The sequence below is a fragment of the Nicotiana sylvestris genome, chromosome 2, assembly GCF_000393655.2.
Source record: "Nicotiana sylvestris chromosome 2, ASM39365v2, whole genome shotgun sequence".
In the NCBI taxonomy this organism is placed as follows: Eukaryota; Viridiplantae; Streptophyta; class Magnoliopsida; order Solanales; family Solanaceae; genus Nicotiana; species Nicotiana sylvestris.
The window spans coordinates 149,511,104-149,535,899 of record NC_091058.1 but is presented as its reverse complement, the minus strand read 5'-3'; the positions used below and the strand labels follow the sequence as shown (position 1 = coordinate 149,535,899).

Below are 24,796 nucleotides of genomic sequence, written 5' to 3'. Positions count from 1 at the left end.
CTTCAAATATTGGTATATTCTATTTATCTAATTATGCTTGGTATAAAAATGGTATGTACGTTCTCTTCAGCTTAGTTAACACATATTTATGTTAGGTATAAAAATAATAATAATATACTGATTATTAAATATATATATATATATATATATTGATTATTAAATATATATTATTTTGAAATATACATTATATTTTATTATGTTTGCATAGACATGGACAAGTCCGAAAAATATTTTATATCAAATATACACAAAGTATATTAGATTTCATAAAAAAATACATAAATTATACCTCGAAATATACATAATAAATGCATCGAATATATGCATTTTTTATAGCCATGTATACAAATTTATATGAAATATAAATATAAAATGTATATATGAAGAGAAAAGCAGAGTGAAAGAGAGAAATCAAATAACAAAAATAATGGCATAAAATGTTCTGTGGGATTTGAAAAGATCTTGCATAGATTAAAAAAGGCCAAAGTTCTCCCTTCCCCCCCCCCCCCTCAAGAAAAGAAAAACCCTATATGAGAGAAAGAAAAGTTAGCTATTAAATTTCTCATGGTATTCCTTAATTTCTCATGACATCATTTTTGAAATATGCTAAATTTGTAAAAAGGTCTGCCATTTATGGAATAAAGAAGAAGTGATGCTATTAATAAAAATAATACTATTAAATAAAGGATCAGCCATGTAAAAATCTCTAAAAAGATATCTACATATGCAATATCAATTAATTGGATTGAGTCTTAAGATGGTTACATTATATCAAGTCCCTATTTGTTTGAGAGAGCCTATTTCTTAAATATTTATGTCAGTATAAACCATAATTCATATATAATCTCTATTATCAAAAACTCAAGATTTTAAATCTTTGTATAGAAAATGCCACAAATGGAGTGATAAAATCAATAGCGAGTTCACATAATTAGAATTTAGGGTAATTGCAGTTGTTTTGAAATACTTATCTTTTAGGTTGTTTGATATTTTCGACTTGTACTATGTGGTTCACCCAACAACGAATATAAGATGCCAGGATTGAGAATAAATACAATTGATCTCCATATACATATCAAAGTCTCCCGACTCTCCTCTCTCTGCTTGATTCCCCAGTAAAAAGCGATGGCAGACGCTCTCGCTGCTCTGAGGTCTTTAATGTCTTCTCACTCTCCTCCTCTCCATGCTTTGCTCGTTCCTTCCGAAGATTATCATCAGGTTTCTCCTTCCCTTCCACTTAGCTTTATGAGTTCATGCTGTATTGAAACACATGATTTTCAATCAATCAAACAATTTCAATTTCAAAGTTTCTGTTTTTTTGTTTTGTGTTTTTTCAATTCAAGTGTTCTAGGTCTAATTTCTATACCTTGTTTTGTGACTTGACAGAGCGAATATGTATCTGCACGGGACAAGAGGCGCGATTTTGTCTCTGGATTCACCGGAAGTGCTGGTTTGTCCTCTTTTCTCCGGCTTTTTTTTTTATAAATTATGAATCAAAAATTGATCGATCACTTGATTTAGTTAAATTTATATATGATTCTGCTAAATTTGTGTTGTCAATTTGCTTCGATATCCTATTCATGATTGTGATGTAATAGCCTATTCTTAGTGTGTATCCGGATCGTATAAGATGGACAGAACTTACTTAAAATATTGTGTTTACTACGATAGGACTAGCGCTCATAACAATGAACGAAGCACTTCTGTGGACGGATGGACGCTACTTCTTGCAGGCAGCTCAGCAGCTTAGTGAGCAGTGGAAGCTCATGCGTATGGGAGAAGACCCTGCAGTTGCTATTTGGATGGCAGATGTGAGTACTCCTTCATGGTCTCTTGCAACTGCCTTCACTAAGGCCGTAGAGCTAGCACATAATTAGCCTATTTTAGTGTTGGTGAGAAAGATACTAACTCCTAAGTTTTAGCGGAGATTGAAGCAAGGTCTAGTGCATAAAAGTACAGTTGACTTGTTGGTCTTGTCGTTGTTAAATGAAATTACGAAATGATAAAGCAAATTCTAAAGACTTAATACATCTTTATCAAATAAAATAAGAAAAAAGAAACAAAACATCTAGTATATCCTTGATCATATTAGAGGAATGCAAAATAAAATCGTAAAGCATTAACTACTGGAAGCTCTCTTTCACCCCATTAGCAATCAGGACTAATTGTAATGTTTCAAGAACTTTTGTTCCCCTGTCCAGATTTTCCCTTCAATTTTTCTGTCTCCCCTGAAATAATGGAAGTGTGCTTTGAATCTTCTGCTGAAATTTCTGGTTAGATGAGTAGCATGTTTTTGATATTCAATTTGAGTTAGCATATGTGATTATGTGCTATATGCTAGAATATACCAAAGGATGCAGCTATTGGTGTTGATCCATGGTGTATATCAGTAGATACTGCACAGAAGTGGGAGCGTGCTTTTGCTAAGAAACAACAGAAGTTGGTTCAAACAACTAAAAACTTGGTAGACGAAGTTTGGAAAAATCAGCCACCTGCCGAAACAAATCCTGTGATCGTGCATCCATTAGAATTTGCTGGTCGCACTGTTGCAGATAAGTTGAAAAAATTGAGAGAAAAGCTTGCAAAGGAAAAATCTCGTGCTATGATAATAACGGCACTTGATGAAGTAAATCTGTAACCCCTGAATCCAATTTTATTCATCTTACTGTTTTGGTGAATTTGGTCTTATATACTCTTTATTACTTAAATATGATTTCATTTTGCAGGTTGCCTGGTTGTATAATGTCCGCGGCACAGATGTATCATATAGCCCGGTTGTTCATGCATTTGCTATTGTGACATTAGACTCGGCCTTCTTCTATGTGGATAAAAGAAAGCTGTCATCTGAGGTGCATCTGCACCGCATAACCATTTGATTTATGTTCAATACTATTCTCCTTATTTCCTTCTCTTAAGTAAGCATGTTAATGTCCCAGGCAAACTCTTACATGAAGGAAAATGGAATTTTAGTACGGGATTACGGTGAAGTTAGCTCAGATGCAGTCTTGCTTGCGTCTGATCAACTCACTGCTTCCTCATCTGACAAAACTCCAACCGGATTTTCAAGGAACACAGAGAGTAATGATCGCAAGGCTACAGGAAATGGTGCCATTCCAGCTGCAGAGTTTGTGAATGACCTCATTTGGGTTGACCCTTGTGCATGCTGCTTTGCTTTGTACTCAAAACTGAATGCTGATAAAGTCCTCCTAAAGCAGTCACCTTTGGCCCTTGAGAAAGCCCTAAAGGTGATTCATACTACCCAGGAATGTTCTTACCCCCAAAAAAGTTAGTCTGAGTTTTTGATGATTGTAAGTCTGATAGGTGTTTTCACAGACTTTATTGAGTGCTTGTTGGGTAAAGTGGATGTGGATCAGTACTCCACTGAGAAGAAAATTAAGAAACAGGGAAAGGGAAAGGGAGTCTCTAGGACTGATGCATGGGCAACCAAATACAAGTTTAGTGTATATCAGCTAAAAGTAGGTAGGCGAAGATTAAGTTAAAGGCGGCCAAATAATGGGTTATTTTATATTTCCAAAAATTGCATCTTGTACACTCAATATGCCACAGCATTTTGTACTGAAGCTGAGTTAAGGACACTTGATGGTAGTTGAGCACATCATAGACCTCTATGATTTCCTGGATTGGCATTCTATTTCCAGTTATAATTTGGCTGAAAACATCGCGTTAAGCTAGAGTCACTTTAGAAGTTTTCCTATTTTTTGAAGTACAATACGATCAACTTGGTTCTTTTCTCTTATTTCCCTCCGATAAGAGATGCAGACAAATGAGTAAAAGATCACTATTTTGGGAAAAATTTATTTGTGCCATGTGAGTAATTACACGTAATATTCCTTTTCAAATGTATTTATTTAGGCAGTCCCCTTGGAATTCATGAATGACCAAAGCTTAGTTCAATAGGGGTCCTATTTTTCTTGTTGTAATCAAATTTATTGGTGTCAAAGATTTTCATATGAGCTTGCTGCGTTCTTACCAGCTTAGTATTTTGCTGGCAAGGATTTCTAAACGAATTCCAATATGATTTTTAAAATTACAAAATCAAATCACTTATGGTTTTGGAGTTACAGTGTTCTCCTTTGTTTGCTATTTATTGGGAGTAATTATGTTATTTTCCTTCATTTCTGTCTGTTTTAAGGCCCTACTCCTCACCCCCTAATTTCTCAGTCTTCTTTTGGCTCTATGTCAATTTGGATCTGTCTTATAGTGCGGAGGAACAGACCACCAATATCATTGGGTATTGTCTCTTAGAAGTTGCCAAATTTACTAGGATTTTGGGAATGTAATGTGTGTTTTGTGATTTAGTTCTTTCTCTAAATCTTATTGTTGATTCTAAATGACTGGATTATATTTCTAGAATCCTGTTGAGATGGAAGGATTGAAGAAGGCCCACATTCGGGATGGGGCAGCTGTCGTGCAGTATCTCGCCTGGCTGGATAAGCAGGTAAGTGATAGCTTCTTAGAACCTTTCGTGTTTTCTTCGTCGTGTGCTGCATTGACAATTTACTGAAAAGCTTCTCTGAGGTAAAATAACATTTTGGTTAAATACTGCCTATTGCACTTGACATCGTCCCCCAAATTATATGAGATTATGTTACTACTACATGTGGATAGGTTGTCATTCTTATCATCATCAATCTCCATATGGTGGCAGAGACGCCGTCTATCTCCAGTTGGATAAGATATTAGATCTACCTACAGTGGTGGACCTAGGATTTAGGCGAGTGGGTTTGGCGGCCCAAGACAAACAACTAGGATCTTCCTTTAGTGGGAGTTGAGAGGACGTCACTGAGGAACAACACCAAACTTCATCGCGTTGACCCTGCCTTTTTTTCTTTATCTGGTATCATTTTGCCCCAACGGTTTTAGGAAAAACTTTTTGTACTACTGTTTGGGGAAAAAGGAAAAAAATAGGCAGCATATTCTACTCCGAATAATTTCTTAAATTGCAATTTTTATACTATTTCTATTTCGGCCTTTCACATCTTAATGTTTGTATTCTCCTTTTTTCATCGGAAAAGGGTTCAAAATGCCCCTAATCTATTGGAAAAGGTTCAAAAATGCCCTTCATCCACCTATTGGGCTAAAAATACCTCTCCATCCACTTTTTTGGTTCATTTATGCCCTTTGACCGTTAGGTCAATACTAAATTAAAAATAATTATTATTCTTTTTGTAAAACTTAAAAAAAAAATATTTTGCAAAATATTTTTTTTAAACTAATGCACCAATAGTCCACTAATTTAGTAAAGTCTTCTTATTTTTTTTTTCCAGTTTTTACAAAAAACAATTTAGTTTTTACAAAAAGTTTTTTTTTTCAGTTTTTTTTTAAAGCATTTTTTTGTAAAAACTGAAAAAAAATGTTTTATTAAAATATTTTCGTTTTTTAAAAGCTGAAAATATTAAAAAAACTGAAAAAAATGAAAATATATTTTTTTTCAAAAACGAAAATTTTGTTGAAAATATTTTTTTCAGTTTTTAAAAAACAACAACAACAACAACGACGACCCAGTAAAATCCCACAAGTGAGGTCTGGGGAGGGTAGTATGTACGCAGACCTTACCCCTACCCCAAAGGAGTAGAGATGCTGTTTCCGGAAGACCCTCGGCTCAAGATAATAAGAAAAACAAAAAGGAGAGAATATTAGTTTCACCACATAGGAAAAATAGGAACATAAAATGCAGAAGGAAAAATGCAAAACAAAAATGATGGCTAGTAAATAGGTCCTGCACCGAAAAGAGAAAATAGTAAGACACTGCAACGCCCTTAGCTATTTCAGTCAAAAACCTTACCGACTAGGCTCACAACAGTACAAGGTAACGCAAGACTCAGCTACCTCCTAGCCTACAATCGTAATACTCGACCTCCATAACTTCCTATCAAGTGTCATGTCCTCGGAAATCTGAAGCCTCGCCATATCCTGCATGATCACTTCTCCCTAATACTTCTTAGGCCGTCCTCTACCTCTTCTCGTGCCCTTCACAACCAGTCGCTCACACCTCCTTACTGGAGCATTTGGGCTTCTCCTCTGTACATGTTCGAACCATCTGAGCCTCGCTTCCCGCATCTTGTCATCAATGGGAGCCACGTGCACCTTCTCCCGAATATCATCATTTCTAATCTTGTCCATCTTAGTGTGCCCGCACATCCACCTCAACATCCTCATTTCTGCTACTTTCATCTTTTGGATATGTGAGTTCTTAACAGGCCAACACTCAGCCCCATACATCATCGCCGGTCTAACCACCGCTTTATAGAACTTACCTTTGAGTATCGTTGGCACTCTCTTGTCACACAAAACTCCAGATGCTAACCTCCACTTCATCCATCCTACCCCAGTACGGTGTGCGACATTTTCATCGATCTCCCCTCCCCCATGGATAACCGAACCAAGGTACTTGAAGCTGCCTCTAATTGGGATAACCTGTGATTCAAGCCTCACATCCTCACCCACTTCCCTCGGCTCAGTTTTTAAAAAACGAAAATATTTATTAAAAACATTTTTTTTTCTGTTTTTACAATTTTTTTTCCAGTTTTTACAAAAAAAATGCTTTAAAAAAACTGAAAAAAAATATTTTTTGTAAAAAACGGAATTGTTTTTTTGTAAAAGCTGAAAAAAGAAGAAGAAGACTTTACTAAATTAGTGGACTACTGGTGCATTAGTTTTTAAAAACGAAAATATTTTGTAATTTTTTTTTTAAGTTTTACAAAAAGAATAATAATTATTTTTAATTCAGCATTAACCTAACGGTCAAAGGGCATAAGTGAACCAAAAAGTTGGATGAAGGGTATTTTTAAACCTTTTCCAATAGTTTAGGGTCATTTTGAACCGTTTTCCATTTTTCCATTGTAATAAATTTATAAAATGACAATTTAACAAGAACACAGAAATCAAGATTACAAAATTAGAAACAATAACACATAATGCAAGATTAGAAAATAACAAATAAACAACAAAATAAGAAAATAACATTTAATAAATTAACCACTAAAAAGTTCTAAAAATTAATATGAACCAACCAAAAGAGCAAAAGAGAAGCACGACATTAGAGCAAGCAATGGATGGCAGAAAGAGGCTTAGCCATGTTGGTGTACATACATATGAAGTGGCTTGCAAGGAGTCATTAAGTTTAGATATTTGTGCGTCATGAAAATATGTAGAAATCTCTAGTGCTAGATAACCTCAAATGATTGAGTACAACAACAACAATAAACCTAGTATATTTCTACAGGTGGGGTCTGGGGAGAGTAGTGTGTACACATACCTTATCCTTACCTAGTGAAGGTAGAGAGGCTGGTTCCAATAGACCTTTTGCTCAGAAAAGGCGAGAAGAAGAAAGAAGAAGAAGAAAAAGTAGTTCCAAACAGTAACAATACGGAAATAAGATAACGGAAGCGACCTAAACAACATGACGTAATATATATCTAAGAATATAAAGGTTCATGAGTGCTACTAATACTACTGGCAAGAAAAAAGAGAAACTTTCAACTACCTACTAACCTATCCTAATTGTCGACCTCTACACCATCCTATCAAAGGTAATATCCTCAGTAAGCTGAAGCACCATGTCTTGCCTAATCACCTCTCCCCAGTTCTTTTTTGGCCTACCTCAACCTCTTCTCAAACCTGCAATGGCCAACCTCTCACACCTTCTAATAGGATCATCAATGCTTCTCCTCTTAACTTGCCTGAACCATCTCAGTTTCGACTCCTGCATCTTGTTCTCCACGGAGGCCACTCCCACTTTGTCGTGAGTAACTTCATTCCTAATCTTATCTCTCCTGGTACACCCACTCATCCATCTCAACATCCTCATTTTTGCTACTTTCATCTTCTGAACATAGGGTTCTTGACTGGCCAACACGTAGCCCCATACAACATAGTTGGTCTAACCACTACTCTATAGAATTTACCCTTAAGTCTTGGTGGCACATTCTTATCACATAGAACACCGGACGCGAGCCTTCATTTCATCCATCCCATTTCAATACGACGTGTGACATCCTTGTCAATCTCCCCATTACCTTGAGTATTGGGATGAAAAAAGTCCAAATGGAGTGAAATGGATATTGAGAATTTATATAGTTGATCTCAACTTTGGGATCGAGGCATGGTAGTAGTTCTTATTATACTTAACAAATTTGTATAATTAGTGAACATACCATATTTGACACAAATGCCGAGCAGCACCAAACCCTCGTAGATGCGAAGGTTGATTCTTTGGATGAAAGTGTCGACACAAGGACGAAGCACTAAGCTAAATGACCAGAATAAAGAGAGGTCATGGGCTCAGCTATTTGAACCTATAACCTTTACTTAAACGATGGCGTTCTTTGCCAATGCATTTGGTTCGGCCTTTCAGTGTATCGTACTTTTATATTCTTATATAATGTATAGATATAGTAAATATTTAAGCCCCCTTGCTACAACGTGGGTCCACTTGTCTGCTTAGTATGCCTCTTTGCAAATTGGGAACTTTGCAATTTGATTCAGGACTTCATAATTTTTTGGTTATATAAAGACTTGTCAAAAGTCTGGGAGTTAGGTATCAATACTTCTTTTCATATAAGCTGTAGCATCGTAGATGAGGTTAAAGACTGATATAGCCAACTTTTTGTTTACTACAGATGCAGGAAATTTATGGGGCGTCCGGTTACTTTGCAGAGGCTGAGAGTTTGAGCAAGAACAAATTAAAGTAAGTTTGACTTGCCTTTATTAATTCAAGGTTTGGCTGGTTTGTCTATGTATAGGTTCGAATGATTCTATTTTAGTTGGCATTGTAGTGCTTGCTGACCTAGATATTTCAATAATTGATTTTGAGGTTAGTTTCTGTAGGAGATTAAGCCTCTCTTTCATCAATATATACTTTTAACTTATTTAACGGAGAAATGTTCTGGTAGAGTTGGCTTCTTGTGGCGCTTCTAAATATAGATGATATGTTGGAGATAAAGCGTTTCTTTATTATTTTTTTATAAATTTTCAAGATGTTTTCTGAGAATGAATTTATTTGGGCTAGCCACCTTAGTTCTTGGATATATAGAAGTTTCAAGAAAGTGAATTTTTTGGTTTTGTGGTTCAAGGAAGTGGTACTTTTCTCTATCTTTTTTTCCATCTTTGAAAGGCTTCTGACATGCATTCAGTTTATCGGTTAATAAAAGCAGAAGCTTTGGCATGATTTAGTGAAGGGCGATGTTGCTTCTGCAATTTGCGGTCCAATATGTTAAATGATTCAATAAGGATCTTCTTATGAATCCCCCCCCCCCCCCTGGAGTTTTATTCTTTCGCTGTGTAGTTTCTGCTTTACCATTGGTTTCTGATGTCAGGGATACCACAAGACTTACAGAAATTTCTGCAAGCGATAAGCTAGAGGAGTTCCGGGCATCTAAAGAGGTATTGGCTCTATGCATGTGTGAAATCTGATATAAAGCTAGTCATCTTGCCATTTGCTAATGAATCTTGCATTTGATGTTTTCACCATTTAGGTCCTTGAGCTGAGGCCCTTGGTTTATAGCAACGTGCTTGTTTCTGTTTTAAGTACCATATTCTGATTGTATTCTGAGCTGGACGATTTGCTAACTTTAACTCAAACTCTATTCACGGGGGCAGTAGCCTGTTTTCTCTATCTTTAGAATGTAGAGGGGCAAAACGCAAAAGGATAGCCTTTGTGTTGTGGCGAGGATAAAGAACATAGAACGAACTTAAGAGGGTGCCGGAAAATAAGAAACAAAACCTGTGAAAAAATTAATGTCTATGGGCAATGACGGTATTGTTAAAGTGCAAATAGCATGTAATAACTGAGCCTTAATATATGAATGGGGTAGCAAATGTCCAATTGCTTGATGAGAATGTTTTGTGGGTCTGATCTAGTTTGAAACTAAGGAATCTTTAAAGTTGGTGAAGTTTCATTATTATTTCTCTTTTTACTAAACATTCTGAGAAACTTGTCCTTGTATATCTGCAGAATTTTAGAGGGCTGAGTTTTCCAACTATTTCATCTGTTGGTTCAAATGCAGCCATTATTCATTATTCACCCGAGGCAGAAACATGTGCTGAACTTGATCCAGATAAAATTTACCTATGTGATTCAGGAGCACAGGTTTGTGAAATACTGTTTGGTTCGGGTGATGATACAGATATTTTGAGAATTTTATTTATTACCGCCTCCTAGTGCTAACTTGTGATCCTTTAAAATTGATGGTGTTGGTGTTGTTGCTGCTGAAGTATCTGGATGGAACAACTGATATTACACGGACTGTTCATTTTGGAAAACCTACTCCACATGAGAAAGCATGTTATACTGCGGTATGCAAACCTTGTTAATTTATAACTGTGATAAAAAGCATGTGGAGTTGTGAGTCATTGTGACCATGCATAAGGGAAGTCAAATTTCAAAATTCAAGTACATTTGCTTACTTGGTTAGTGGACACCACCTTAAGGATTTCGGGGAGGCCCTTGCTATGATTGATAAACCATTGGAATCACTATCATCCTTGGGATTGCTAGAGCTTTTCTTGCTGTGCTTGCAGCCTTGCACCAAGTAACAAATCATTAAATTTATTTTAATTATTTATATATGTTCCTTTTTCCGGTAGTCCTTTTGAGTGAATTAACATTATTACATCTGCTTTCAGTCTCGAAATTTTTCTAAATGATTAATAAGGCCCATGTTGATTCAAAACTGTGGTCTTATCAAGGAAGAATAAACGATATTCACTTTTAGAAGACGAAGGGAGAGAGCCTAGTGGTAACTGGTAAGGCCCTTCAGCACGATGAGGTTGTGGGTTTGACGCGGTAAAGTGGGAAAAACCACTGCTGAACTGCTGGGTTAGGGATTTACCATTCCACCCAAAAAAAGAAAAACAGAGCAATATTCATTTTCTGAAAGACCAGTTGAAGCATTTTTAGAGGCTTTTTTTCATTCGTTTTTTTTTGGGTGTTACCCGGCCTGCAGATGCTTGCAACAATGTGAACAAGTCTATTTTATATCTGGGCTATGTCTCCCTCTCTCTTTCTCTTTATATGATTTTCCGTACTACATTATGTTTGTATCTAATGGATTGAGTGCTTCAGAATTTGTGAGTTCGAGGATGAGAATTTTCTCTTCCTTTGCTTTGTCATATATTGCTCTAACCCTGGAAGTTCCTTTACTTATGTAGGTTCTCAAAGGACATATTTCATTGGGTGATGCACGGTTTCCCAATGGAACAAATGGTACGAGTCTATAGGATGATTTCTTAGTCTATGCATGTTTTTGGGGGTTGGATGTAGAAATACGCATATCTGCAGACCATATTGGAATTACTCTTTCTAGTATGATGCTGTTTAACTGTTATGGTACTCAAAGTAATTGCAGAACACATGGGGCCACTTTTCTTACTTATGCCTGAATGTTCTTTATAGGGTATGCTCTTGACATTCTTGCTCGAACTCCTTTATGGAAGTATGGGCTCGACTATAGGCATGGTACTGGTCATGGTATTGGGTCTTACTTAAATGTCCATGAAGGTAACTTGTGCTTTAATATCCAGAGGATGTACTGTGTTAGTGTAAAGTAACAAGTTTTACTCACTTTCTTCTACTTTTATCAGGACCTCATCAAATTAGTTTCAGACCATCAGCTCAAAATGTGCCACTGCAAGTTTCAATGACTGTCACAGATGGTCAGTCTGAGTTCATTTAGACTTGACAAAACTGAAAATAAAGTTGTGCTTTATATATTTTCTGATTGCTTTATATTTCTGCTCCTCTTGAATTATATTTAATGCATGTAGCTGTTAGATGTCCCCTGTCATAATCAATTCCAAGCTGCTTTTCTTACTGGAAATTATTGTAATGGAGGAGATGGATGTCATCGGTAATCATATCATGCTGTTTGAGCAAGACTGCAAAAAGCGAGGCGAATGAATAGGCTTTTGTATGTGCAAAATTGCATTCAATGGTTATCCAGCAAGTTGCTTATTATTTTTTGGGAGCTGAAATTAGCACCAACCATTTATGAATTTTTCCTTGAAACTATTTGTGTTTTGAAATCCATGCAAAATATGTTATTTTGCCAAGTTCATAGATAACCTAATTGTCTTCTCCTTTTTAACTCTTAGTCATGATTTTCTGGCTTCAACATTTGAAACTCTTAACGGTGCGATAATATTTTCCAGAACCTGGTTATTACGAGGATGGAAAATTTGGTATTAGATTGGAGAATGTGCTTATTGTCAAGGAGGGCAATACTAAGTTCAACTTTGGCGACAAGGGTTACTTGACATTTGAGCATATAACTTGGGTAAGTGTATCAGCATTATATTGTTGTATATGTCTATGTAGTTGTATACCTTGCTATTCTGTACTTTGATGGTCCAAGAAGAAAGAAGATAGTTATTTTTTGTTCTCCACTAGTTGTCTTTCATGCAGAAAATGCTACATGATAACTCAGCTGTTGCCTAAATAATTTGAAATGTTTGTGTGATGATGGTACTAATTTGCTCTTTTCCCCCCGGGTCTAGGCACCATATCAGAAAAAATTGATTGATGTGAGCCTTCTGGCGCCCGAAGAAATCCAATGGTTGAATGACTACCACTCTAAATGCTCGGATATCCTTGCTCCTTACTTGAATCAATCTGAAGCGGAATGGCTGAAGAAGGCTACTGAACCCGTTCCAGCGTGAGGCGTTCCTCTCTCTCGAGGTTTAGTATGCAGTGTTCTATCTGTTCCATGTATAATGCTCTTAACTCAATAAGGTTTATTAATTTCAGCCCACAGCACTCATGCATCAGAAGTCTACACGCTTATTAAACGTCTTTATTACTGCATAAAAAAAGGTTAAGTTTATAATGGGCTTTATTTGGTTTTGCCCAATGCTTATTGCTTCTTTCCTGCATTATAAATTCCTCAACCTCTTGTGATGAAAGCTGATCAACAATGCAAATATTGATGTGCAGAAAATAGTCCAACTAAATGGGTAAAGGTAGTAAACAGAAAAAGAAAAAAGACAAAGGTTAGCTAGTTCGGCCTCCTGATAAAGAATCCTTTGAGCTTCAATGATTTCCTTAGCTGTCGAAAGATGAAGCCAAGCTCAAGTAGCATGATTCAGAACTTATATTCAGTAGGTTAGGTAAATTACTCCTAAATTGTAAGTTATAGGTTTATTTTAATGTGACTCTATTCGTCGTTTCTGGATTGTCGCTAACTGTTTACTGTTATGTCCTCATCTTTTTAGTCACGTGAAAAAGAGCCAATTATTGTCATTTAGGATTTTGAAGTGTCCCGATGGTATCAAGATAAAAGTTGATTGCCATGTGAATTGTACTTGTCTGGTTGTCATGTTCTACTAAAAGAGAAGAGAAAACCGACAATATACATGTTGAAGTTGAGAAGTTTATCCAAAAAATCTTAATATACCGCAGCAGTTTCAAATGATCAAATAAAAATAGACATGCTATTATAATGCGACTATAATAATCTTGAATCCCCTACTGAAAATGTGTTGGAGACGAGCCATAGCATTCATACTGTTGGAAAATATCTGTTCTAAGCTCGCTCTTCAGCGTGTTGAGTCCATTCTTTATGCTAAAGGCACATTGCATTAGTCTGTTGAGTTCTACTCCATTGCCAAATGCCAATGAAAATGTTTTGCTATTCAGCTATTGAGCCCGTTATTGAGTGTGCTCTCTCTACTCCAAGTACACGCCTTAGCCTATATTGAGCCTTCTTTTTCTACTTTACGCCCACTAGCCAGCTTGTTGCCCACTCAGAGCATGTAAAATAAAACTTCACAACCAATGAGAAGAAATCTCACTCACGGGCCTAAACGACGAGCAAACACTCGAATGGGTTGTAATGGAATGATAAGTACTCCATCATTCTTAATCAGAGGTCTCGGGCTTGAGCACTCGCTTTTGTTAGGGAGTGCTTTATACCCAAATGTGGGACTTCCGGATTAATTGAGTCACAATGTAGATATCGGATTGGAAAAAAGAAAAACAAAAAGAAAGAAAGAGGTTTATAGAAGAAAGAAAAAATGGGAAAATGGTCAAATATACCCTGTACTATCGAAAATAGTTTAAATATAACATTCGTTATACTATCTGGCTATTTAGACACCTACCGTTATACTATGGAGCAAGTATATCCTTATTTTGGATAGAGTGCCATGTCGTTGCACTAGTTAAATTAACCCATCCCCTTTATTTTAACCCGGTTCACCTAAAAAAAAAAATCACAGCCCGACCCAAAGTCTACCTCGCTTGAAAAGACCCTATAATGAATTAAAACCTCATTTCAACTCTCCCTCTTTATTGCTAAAATCCAAAGAGTATTGCGAGCACACTATGCTTTAGCCTTTCTAATTTCCCTGTATCGTCTGCTTCTCCTTTGTCGTCTCTTTAATTTTTCAGTTGACAGGGGTTCTCTGTCAAAATTATAATGCTCACCTTTAGTAGTTTGGTCGGAGATGTTTTTTTTTAAAAAGAAATTTCAAGTTGAACAAATAACGGGCTAATTTTTTTAGTACAAAATGGAAATCAAACCAAGGTACTAGTAATATCTGACTTCTGTTTGGACGATTTCGACTTGATTTGAGTGAGGTTTATGGTTTCACAAATCAAAGTGCAAAATATTCAGTTTAACAAACATAAAATAACTGAACACCACCTCATATTAAAAGCTAAGAGACAATGAATTGGGTTGCGAAAATTAAGAAGAAAAGAGGAAAGAGGGACACAAATCCTTCGAGTCGGGCATATTGTGAAGTATAATCCATGTTTAAGAAGAATTATTATGACCATCTCTCTAGACAAATACACTTCGGTAACTACAAGGGAAGCAATCATGGGAATTCGACGAGGGACAAATTAATCAACTTATAATCCATGTATTAAACCCTATGCAGCAGAGGAGATGCTGGTAATCATAATGCTCTTTAGAGATTAACAATAAAGGGTGAGAGCTGAAATGAGGGTTTAATTCATTATAAGGTCTTCTTTTAAGTGGGGTGGACTTTAGATCGGGTAGTTTTTTTTTTTTTTTAAAAAAGTAAACCGGGTTAAAATAAAGGGGTTGGGTTAATTTAATCTGGTATAGCCACGTGACACAATCCAAAATAAGGGTACATTTGTTTGGGTTTGAAATAACCTAAGGGGTCGTTTGGAATGAGGTATAAGAAGGTATAAGGGTGATATAAAAATTTAATACCACCTTAATACTCTGTTTGGTTAGCAAACCAGGTATAAGTTATTCCGGTGTTAATTTTAACACTGGGATAACTTATACCTTATAGAAGGCGGGGTAATTAGCACCGATACAGCTTATACTTTCTTCTTAGAAATTATGCAATTGTCATTCTTAATACAACATACAAAACAATGAATAAACAACAATCCTAGCATAACTAATCCCAACATAACTTGTCCTAATATAACTTATACCGGTATCAATCATATTCCAACCAAACGACCCCTAATAGTATAACAAAGGATATATTTAAATTATTTTCGATAGTATATGAGTATATTTGACCTTTTTTCGAAGAAAAAAATCCAGAAAAAAATCTTAGCAGCATGATGCACCTGAGCCTAGAGAATTATCTATCCTTCATTGATTCCAAGATTTTCATATGAGTTTAAAATGGTTCTCGGCTACTCTACACATTACCTTTAGATGCACAGATCTTTTCACTCTTAATTATAGCTACTTACAAATAGATTACTGCCATTCAAACTTTATTAATTCAAGAGGTGGAACAACTCTTTATGATTAAAGTCTTGAGTTTGTTTTAGTCATAAGCATCCCTCTAATGTAGTTTTGAGAGAAACCATCGTTCAATTAATCTAATTTCAATACTTTGTGTACGATATTCTCTAGAAAGGAAATAGTCACGTTGTGTGTCCCTTTCTGATACAATCCAAATAGCCATCGAATACTTTGGATTCTAATTGTAGGCTACTTTCATAAAGGGGCGGCTATATGTGCAATTCCAACAATTAAAGACTACAATATGTTTGACGGCTATATTTGTAATACTTAGCTCCCTAGTATAAATAGCCTTAAGGATCTCATTTTATACTAACCTTATTTTGATATTGTGAATGAAAACTCATTGAGAATGTTGAGGAAGAATTCCTAAGTTGGTTGATTACTTGTTAAGATGAACTTGCAAGGGGATTGCTTCCCTTTGAGGGTTGTTCCTATAGTTTTGGGTCAATTAAGTCTTATATTGGTTAGGTATTTGTTTATTTCAAATGTTCTTTCAATTTCCGTAGTTGGTTCTCTACTAAATCTCTATCTTTCTACCTTTTATTTGTGTTTTTATTATTTTGCTTCCGCGTTCGTATCATTTGGTATCAGAGCTTAGATTGATGTTTGTTTCTATATACACTAGCTAAGTATTTGATTTTATTTGAAAATCCCCCCAAAATAATTGTTCTTCGTGTTCTTGAGTTGAATCTTTGATTTCTTGGATCTTGATGCATATTGATGTTTGCAATTAATTGTGGTTTGTTCTCTGTATGAAAATACATCAAATGGAGTATATTTGAAGTCATTTTAGTGACTACAAATGAAATTCGAAAGTTTCTTGTTCTTCAAGTTCATCATGTTCATAAGTGGGTTCATAAAAAAAGTACAAATTGATCCAATTAAATTTATGTGATTCATGAATTTGATGTTAAAATTCATTGGGGTTTGATCCTAAGGTGATTCCCAAGTGAAATCTGAAGTTTGGGAACATTTGGAAGCGATTTGATCGGGTTTGAGAACCAAAATTGAGGTGAAAAAAATTGCAAAATTTTGAGATCTGTGGACTACTTCGTGGAGCCGAACTTGTTCGTGGAGTCGGGCAGAAGCTGAAAATTGCTGAAGCGAAAGATCACTCAGAAAACGTGAAGCGGAAATCAAATCGTATACATGAACTTCCCCTACTCAGCATGAATCGTGGCCCCATTGCAGATCGTGTAGCCGATGGCTCTAAGCCGGCACCAATCGTGGTCACGAAAATAGATCGTGGAGTCGAATTTTCTACTTGCACAATTTGAGCGTCTTTGTGTTCTTCTTATTCCTAATTGTTTTCTTTGATTATTCTTATCTAGTTAACATTAGTAATTAGTCATATTTTGTTAATTCAGTTATTATGTCGTATTTTTTATTTCATGGCAATTATTCTGCGGTTTTGTCTTTGATTACATTGTTAATTTCTTGTTTTCACTGTTCGTTAGTTAATTTAGCTTTTTCGTTGAGTCACATAAACTCCATTCTCACCGCGAAGTTGGAAGAACCACTTGGAAGTGCCTCAATTGAGTTTGATATCAACTTTGGATATTCATCTCAGAGTAAAAAAAAAGGCTTGAGTGGTGGGATTCTTAGAGTGTATGCCTAAACGGCAGGTGTACAAGAGTGATACATGATTGGTAAAATTCGAGTGCAATCTTTGAGGGATACACTATGGGAGTGAATCAGAGAGGTCCTTTTACTTTAACTTGTTTTCTTTATTTGTGGGTACTATGTCTTTGAATATTGGAGATACTACAACTCCAAGTGAGAGATTCTCCAATGAGACTATTTTGGAGGCTTTACAAACTTTGATTATGAAAGTCGTTAACATGGAACAAATGGTTAAGTCTCATGATAACTTTCTTAACCAATGACAAGGCTTATCACCTAATCCTAACCAAAAAGTGGGAACTAGTGCTATACGACAAACTAGTTCTACTTCCTCCACATCACACATTGTAATGTGTAAGGCTATTAATCAACCACAAGTTGCTAACAACCAAGTACCAAGACAAGGTCCACTTCCACAAGCTAGACAAGCTAGAGTTGAGCATCAACAACGACCTCTTAGGCCACAACAATCGCAAAATGACTGATGTTGATTTGGACTATGACAAGCAATCTGATGAACCAATTAGAGTCCAACCTAGAAGGAATGGACAGTGAGGCTTTATAGGGTGATTTGGAAGACATGATAGGGATTATCAAGGTAGAAACTTGAATGATGCTTATGATTATGATGGAAATGTTAGTAATGAAGAACATGGTAAAAGGTGGGACGATAAAGAAGACTGGGGTCTTAACAACATCAACACTTCACTTCCTACTTTCAGGGGAACTAGTGATCCTGAGAATTCTTTTGAGTGGGAAATACAAATGGAAAGGAAATTTGAGCTTAACAATGTATCTGATGCAAAGAGCTTCAAGCATGCTATTTCTAAACTTGTTGGTTATGTTTCTTCTCGGTGGGATAAAGAGAAACATGATAGAAATATAAATGGAGATATTTCCATTGATTCGTGGGGGTTTCTTAGAGTGGTTATGAGAGCAAAATTTATGCCCAAAGAGTATGTGAATGACTTGCGTACCAAATTGTACAACGTGAAGTAAGGAAAAAAGAACATGGAGGCTTATTTTGAAGAGTTGGAGACACCTAGGGTTAGAGCCAATCTTGATGATAATGGAAGACTCATGATTTTTAGATTCTTGGCCGGGCTTAAGCATGAAATCTCTAGCCAAATGACTTTGCATAAATTAGCTACTACACATGAGGCACTCCAACGGGTTGTCAAGGTTAAATATAAACTCCAAGAAGAGAAGCAGCTCAAAGAGAGCAAATTCAAAAGCTACAATACTTCATGAAGCAAAAAACAAAGAAACTTGTCAATCTTTTTCAAATGAAAACAAGTCAAAAGTTGACAAGTGGCAAAATGACAAAAGGCAAACTGAAGGTGAAGGCTAAGGAGGGAGGTAACAATTCTAAAATTTACTTTCAAAATCCTAACTCTAATAGTTACTTTAAATGTCAAGGTTTTGATCATAATATGAGTGAATGTCCCAATTGAAGAACTATAATTCGTATGGAGGAAGCCTCTGAAAAAGAAGACAGTAGAGAATCAAGTGACAAAGAGGAGACCGAATGTGATGATGCAGTGAAATATGACACTCCCAATGTGCCTTTGTATGCTGTTAGGAGAGTTTTGATTACCCAAGTGATGGAAGATATGAACCAAAGGAAGAATTTGTTCCATCGAAGATGTAAGATTAAATATCAAGTGTGTTTTTTGATTATTGATAGTGGTAGTTATGTTGATGTTGCTAGTGCTTCTATGGTTGACAATTTGAATTTGAAAACTCAAAGACATACTCGTCCTTAGAAACTCTAATAACTTAATGAATGTGGTGAACTTAAAGTGACTAGGCAAGTCTTGGTGAGTTTCAAAATTGAAAAGTATGTTGATGATATTCTTTGTAATGTGGTACCCATGCAAACATGTCATTTATTGTTGGGGATGCCATGACAATGTAATAAGGGTGCTCTACATGATGGAAGGACTAATAAATATATTTTTGAAAAAAATGGCAAAAAAATAGTCCTTGCTCCTTTGACTCCATTTCAAGTGACCGAAGATTATAGACATATGAAAGAACTGAGTAAGAAAGCCAAGAAAGAAGGAAAAACAAAGATTGAAAAGACGAATGAAAATAAAGAATGTGATGCCCATGACGGAAGGCGGTCCGATGGGGGCGGGTCAAGCAGGACTGACAAGCTTCTAGGCTGGCAAGCTTCTGAAGAAGGAGTGCACATGTTACCTTAGGCGAATCCCACATCGGAATAGGAGAGGAAAGTGAAGTGCTTTATACGGCATGCCACAATTTCACATGCTACGCGTGCTTTTGGGCTCGAGGTGGCATAGCCCAAGAAAGACAAAACCGTATGGGGCCTCGGCCGAAAGTGGACAATACGTGTCATGGGATTGAGTCATGAAATATATGGTATCAGAACTGAATTTTGGGAAAAATCTCAACGAGAACGCTGAGCCCTGGGGAAAGGGAGGGGGGTGAATGTGATGCACATAACGGAGGGCGGGTCAAGCAGGATTGGCAGGCTTTTAGGCTGACAAAATTCTGAAGAAGAGGTGCATATCTCACATTAGGCAAATCCACATCGGAATGGGAGAGGAAAGTGAAGATTTATATAAAGAATGACACAATTTCACATAGTACACGCGCGTTTGGGGCTCGAGGTAGCGTAGCCCAAAAAGCTAAATCCGTGCGGGCATAGGCCCAAAGAGGGTAATACGTGATATGGGCTTGGGTCGTGACAGTTATGGTATATAGAGCCGAATTTTTCTTAGTACGGTGATGAGGCAAACCTCAACGAGGATGCTGAGTCCCTGGGGAAGGTGAATGTGATGCCCATAACGAAATGCGGGCCGATGAAGGCGGGTCAAGCAGGCCTGATAGGCTTCTAGGCTGGCAAGATTCTAAAAAATGGTACATATGTCACTTTAGACGAATCCCACATCGGAATGAGAGAGGAAAGTGAAGTGCTTTATAAAGCATGACACAAGTTCACATAATACGCGCGTTTTTGGGGCTCGAGACGACTGTCACGCCCCAAAATATTGTGACCGGCACCCGACATCCTAACCAAATCGGGACGACCAACCCGTACAAGAATACCCATCAGTATGCCTAATAGATGCATGCGAAAGCTTTTTTGAAAACATAATCATTTTAAATGATCAAAACATACGCGAAACATAATTTCTAAATTCACTATTTCTAGTAATCGAAAGACACATAAGGATAATAATGTTTTTTATGTATGCCATATGAATAACTCTCAGTTACAACTCCAAAAGAATAACAAATGTCTATGTAAATTTCTAGAAAATAGCCATACCTATAGTCGCAAACAAGTGTAAATTTTGAATTTTCAACTTATTGGCCACCCAAGTGGCCTCCTAACATCATGACCATGTCCTAAAACTTTATTGAAGCAATATCTTTAGTTCCCAACCTATGACCTTGCATATCAAGAATCTCAATTGGTTCTTTCTTGTAAGCAAAACCATCATTCACAATATATGAACATGTATACCAAGAATAAAATGGAATTAACTCTAAGGTTATTACCTCATATTCGAGAAGAATCATATTTGTCCTGTCATCAACATATTTCCGTAGTTCGGTAAATAGAAGATGAATATACTAAAGATAGTTCCTGTAATAATGTAAACTCATTTGTTACCCCCACCCTTTCTCGATTTTCCATTGACCAAATTCATACTTAAGAATTTTCTGTTATGATTGAAGATCCCATTTTTTTCTTCACATAAATAAAATTTTAACATCATACCTCATAGTACATGTGTTATTCTTTGACACCTTCATCCATTTGAGACTCTTGTGACTCACAATCATCTGAATCTGTCTAAAATATTCCTTTATTCTTCTAGGAGCCTATCATGATATTGTCTTATCTTGATCGTATCAATAACACACAGTTTATCTCATCGTATCAATAACACACAGTTTATCCCACTGCCTTCATAATAATTGCAACTAGATTCCCTTTGAACCCAACATCTAATTCATCATAACTAATAAGTCCACTATGTGGAAAGATATCCGTTCTCCACGATTAACAAGCTCGTGAAATGCCTCGCTATCGATTTCTAAACGCCAAAGTTCATGCTCTCGTTCTCTTACTTTAAGAGTTTTTCTTTTAATGGTCATTATAATAACACCACCCATCGACCTTCGACACTTGGCCATTAATGTGATTTTGATGATATTTACATCCTTTAAAGATTGCTACTCTCTTCTGACATCGTGCCTTTCTTTTCTCTCTTTTTTTTCTTAGTAACCATGTCTTAACTTACATAACTCATTCTGTGGCTGGGAATATACTTTGGAAAAAAAAATATTTCCCTATTTCATCTCGCACTAAATTGGCACATCACACTTTCATGTTTAACTCTCGAAATTGGTGTTCATATACTCAAGTCGGGTCATTCTTGACCCAAACTTCTAGGACATCATTCGAACCATTCGTTCGTTGATTGATAGTATGTCTGAAAAATGACGTTCCACCTTTTTAACTTCCATAATAAAATATCGTACCTCTTCCACTTACAACAAACTTGTAGCCTTAGTACAACCTTTTTTGTTCTCCTTGTACTTTGTCGTCTCCGAAAAAATATTTGATAAATTCAACTTGTCTTTTTTCTCTTCGTGTAAGTAAAATCTATCTTTCACCGCCCATCACCTTATGGGAAAATTTCATTTTTGAATCTCCCACTTAGGAGTAAGTCCATTCTCAATCCTTTGCATATTGTCTGTAGACTTTACGAAATCTTTATACTGTAAGTAAACTTATCTTGAGTACTTACGTGTCCACCTAGATGTTAGGAATTATTTATTTCTCAACCAAGAATCTTATCTCACAATTTCCACTTTCGAGAAAACTCGATCACACTTGTTTTACCTTTCGATTCTAATGAGAATGAAATTGATATGCTTATATGAGCTCGCTTGGTTCCTTTCCTGTTTATGTACTACGATATTCCATAACAATAGCTTATTTTGCCAAGTGGCATGTTTCTCCGCCCTTACAACCATGATAGGATTAACACATAATTCCCTCTGAACCAGTATGATCCTCGTGACTTTCTAATGAGTGTCTCCTTAGTCCATGCTCAAATATAGTTTTGACAAGTACAACTTTGTTGCTCGTTTCATGAGTCCAAGTTCATATATATCTTTTTGCAAGTATGACTTTATTACGCCTCTGAGTCTATGGCCGAATATGTCATCCGCAAGCGAGGCTCCCTTGGTCCTCTGAGTCAAAGATCAACCATTTTGAACAAGTACGACTCATTCACAAGGAATTCATATATCATAACTTTATCAGCTTTTCATTAGGAGCCTTGTTTTCAAAACAATAATACAATCAACTCACAATCTATCTTTATATGCCATATAGATTTCAAACCACATCCAAGTTCGTATTTTCAATGCATATCTCTACTACTCATAGAATTTAACATTTAGTTATGCAATTAGCATATTTGTATCCTATAAAATATCCCTAGCTTCATTCCCCAATACAATACATTTAAGATTCATGAGACGTCACCACATATGTTTGAACCACTTGAAATCTTTCGGCTTATAGAATGTATCATTACTATTCTCCAACTCTTTAGCCTTAAGTTATTCATGTAATATTTACAACACATCAAATGTATTAACTGACTCATACGTCATCCAACACATTCAACCTCTTTACACATTTAATCATTCTACGTTCAACCGCTCTATTGGCATACTTAAGAGAGTTATAGGACATACTCTCAAAACTTTATCTTTCACGAATATATTAACATTAAAATGATATATACCTCATCTATACAAGTCAAGTGTTGTCCTTTCATGACGGCTTTCCTCTCTAAACAATCCATGTTACTCCTTTAACCTCCAAGGTTATGCCGTTTGTACACTTTGGACTTTGGCATGTCTTTCATTTATCCATTTAGGTGTCTTTACACTGTTCACATGTATATCTGTACTAGTCATTGATAATTTATTTCATCCAAGTTACCCTGATAGTTCGAAAACACACTTTAATACTCTACACTTGTCTTTTGCTAACTCATGCGACATGATAACGATTACAACCTGCCATATCAAGTATTCATCATATTCTTATTATCAGAATATGCTCATAATCATGCTTTTATTATTCCAATCATGCCTCCTTTATATGATTCATACTAACTGACTCGTACTCCTTTACCAATAAAGTCTATATCAGCTTTTGATGCCCGGTTACAAAAATCTTGAATTACAAACTTCTTTATTCAACTCATGACTATTTATTCTATCATCGGAACTTTAGTAATGTCATACACTACTCATCCTTCACCACTCGTAGTCATCACAGTGATTATCCACCCTTGCCTCGAGCAATTTTATACATATCCCTGGGTCGTATCATCTTAAGATGCCCTTATTTGTTTTTATAGCACTAACTTTATGTGATTCATGATATCAAAATGATATTCCCATCTCACCTTTCTTTAGACAAGTCATTAGCTCTGAGCTAATATTTCCAATCCATGTTGTCTCATTTGGGACGTACCCTCTTCATTTCATTCCTACCATAGCCTTTATATTCATATTGTAGACCATTAACACTTTCTTGCTACCCCTACAATATCTAGTTTCATTAACACACGATCTAAAGTGAGAAGAAAGGAATAAGACAATCCTACAATGTCCATGCAACCTTCTCGATATAGGTGTGCTGCACAACACACCGATAAGGAGAACTATACTAGACACGATGCTATAGACTTCCTAGGACTCGAATTAGAATATAGTGCTATGATACCAAGTTTGTCATGCCCCATGACCAGCACCCGACATCTTAACAAAACCGAGTGGATCAACTCGTACAAGAATACCCTATATGCCTAACAGATGCATGCGGAATCTTTTTTGAAAATATAATCATTTTAAATGATTAAAACTTTACATGAAACATAATCTCTAAATTCACCATTTCTTTAGTAATCGAAAGATACATAAGGATAATAATTTTTATTCCATGTATGCCATATGAATAACTCTCCGTTACAACTCCAAAAGAATAACTTTGACACAAGGATGAATAAATACTTAGGACAAACCCCAACCAAAAGAAAGTAAGATCAACACGATAACTACCACGAAATAGAAGTGGCGACTCACTATATAACTTGAAAAGAGAGTCATCCTTGCCTCATCCTTTCATCACATGCCACATCTTATTATGAAAATATGTAAAAAAAAGCTGTAACGACTCAATCGGTCATTTTGTGTAATTGCACCCGATTTTCCTTTTTGATGCTTTACACATGTGTATTTATGGTTTTATAACTTGCCAGATTGATTAGTTTAGTTCCAGAAAGTTTTCGGGTTGATTTGGGCCCTTTGATTCTTGACTTAGAAGCTTAAGTTAGAAATAT

At 36.1% G+C, this 24,796-nt stretch overlaps 1 protein-coding gene across 5 annotated transcripts; it reads left to right on the top strand.

The window, feature by feature from the left end:
* Positions 1-1,028: 1,028 nt before the first annotated feature.
* On the top strand, positions 1,029-13,265 carry LOC104239392 (aminopeptidase P1-like). 5 transcript variants are annotated; one of them, XM_070168255.1, is made up of 18 exons: positions 1,030-1,218; positions 1,387-1,450; positions 1,672-1,811; positions 2,342-2,626; positions 2,727-2,849; positions 2,937-3,245; positions 4,373-4,459; positions 8,643-8,710; positions 9,339-9,405; positions 9,977-10,111; positions 10,237-10,317; positions 11,173-11,227; positions 11,417-11,521; positions 11,605-11,676; positions 12,172-12,296; positions 12,517-12,672; positions 12,767-12,832; positions 12,953-13,265. In XM_070168255.1, exons 1-17 carry the CDS (start codon positions 1,126-1,128, stop codon positions 12,824-12,826), a joined length of 2,025 nt encoding a protein of 674 aa, XP_070024356.1. In that variant the 5' UTR covers positions 1,030-1,125; the 3' UTR covers positions 12,827-12,832; positions 12,953-13,265. The 5 variants fall into 5 exon arrangements, 4 of the variants coding, with proteins under 4 accessions (XP_070024357.1, XP_070024356.1, XP_009792325.1 ...); XR_714113.2 differs by having other exon boundaries at positions 1,031-1,218; positions 12,517-12,697; XM_070168256.1 differs by lacking the exon at positions 12,953-13,265 and having other exon boundaries at positions 1,029-1,218; positions 12,767-12,845.
* The last annotated feature ends 11,531 nt before the right edge of the window (positions 13,266-24,796 follow it).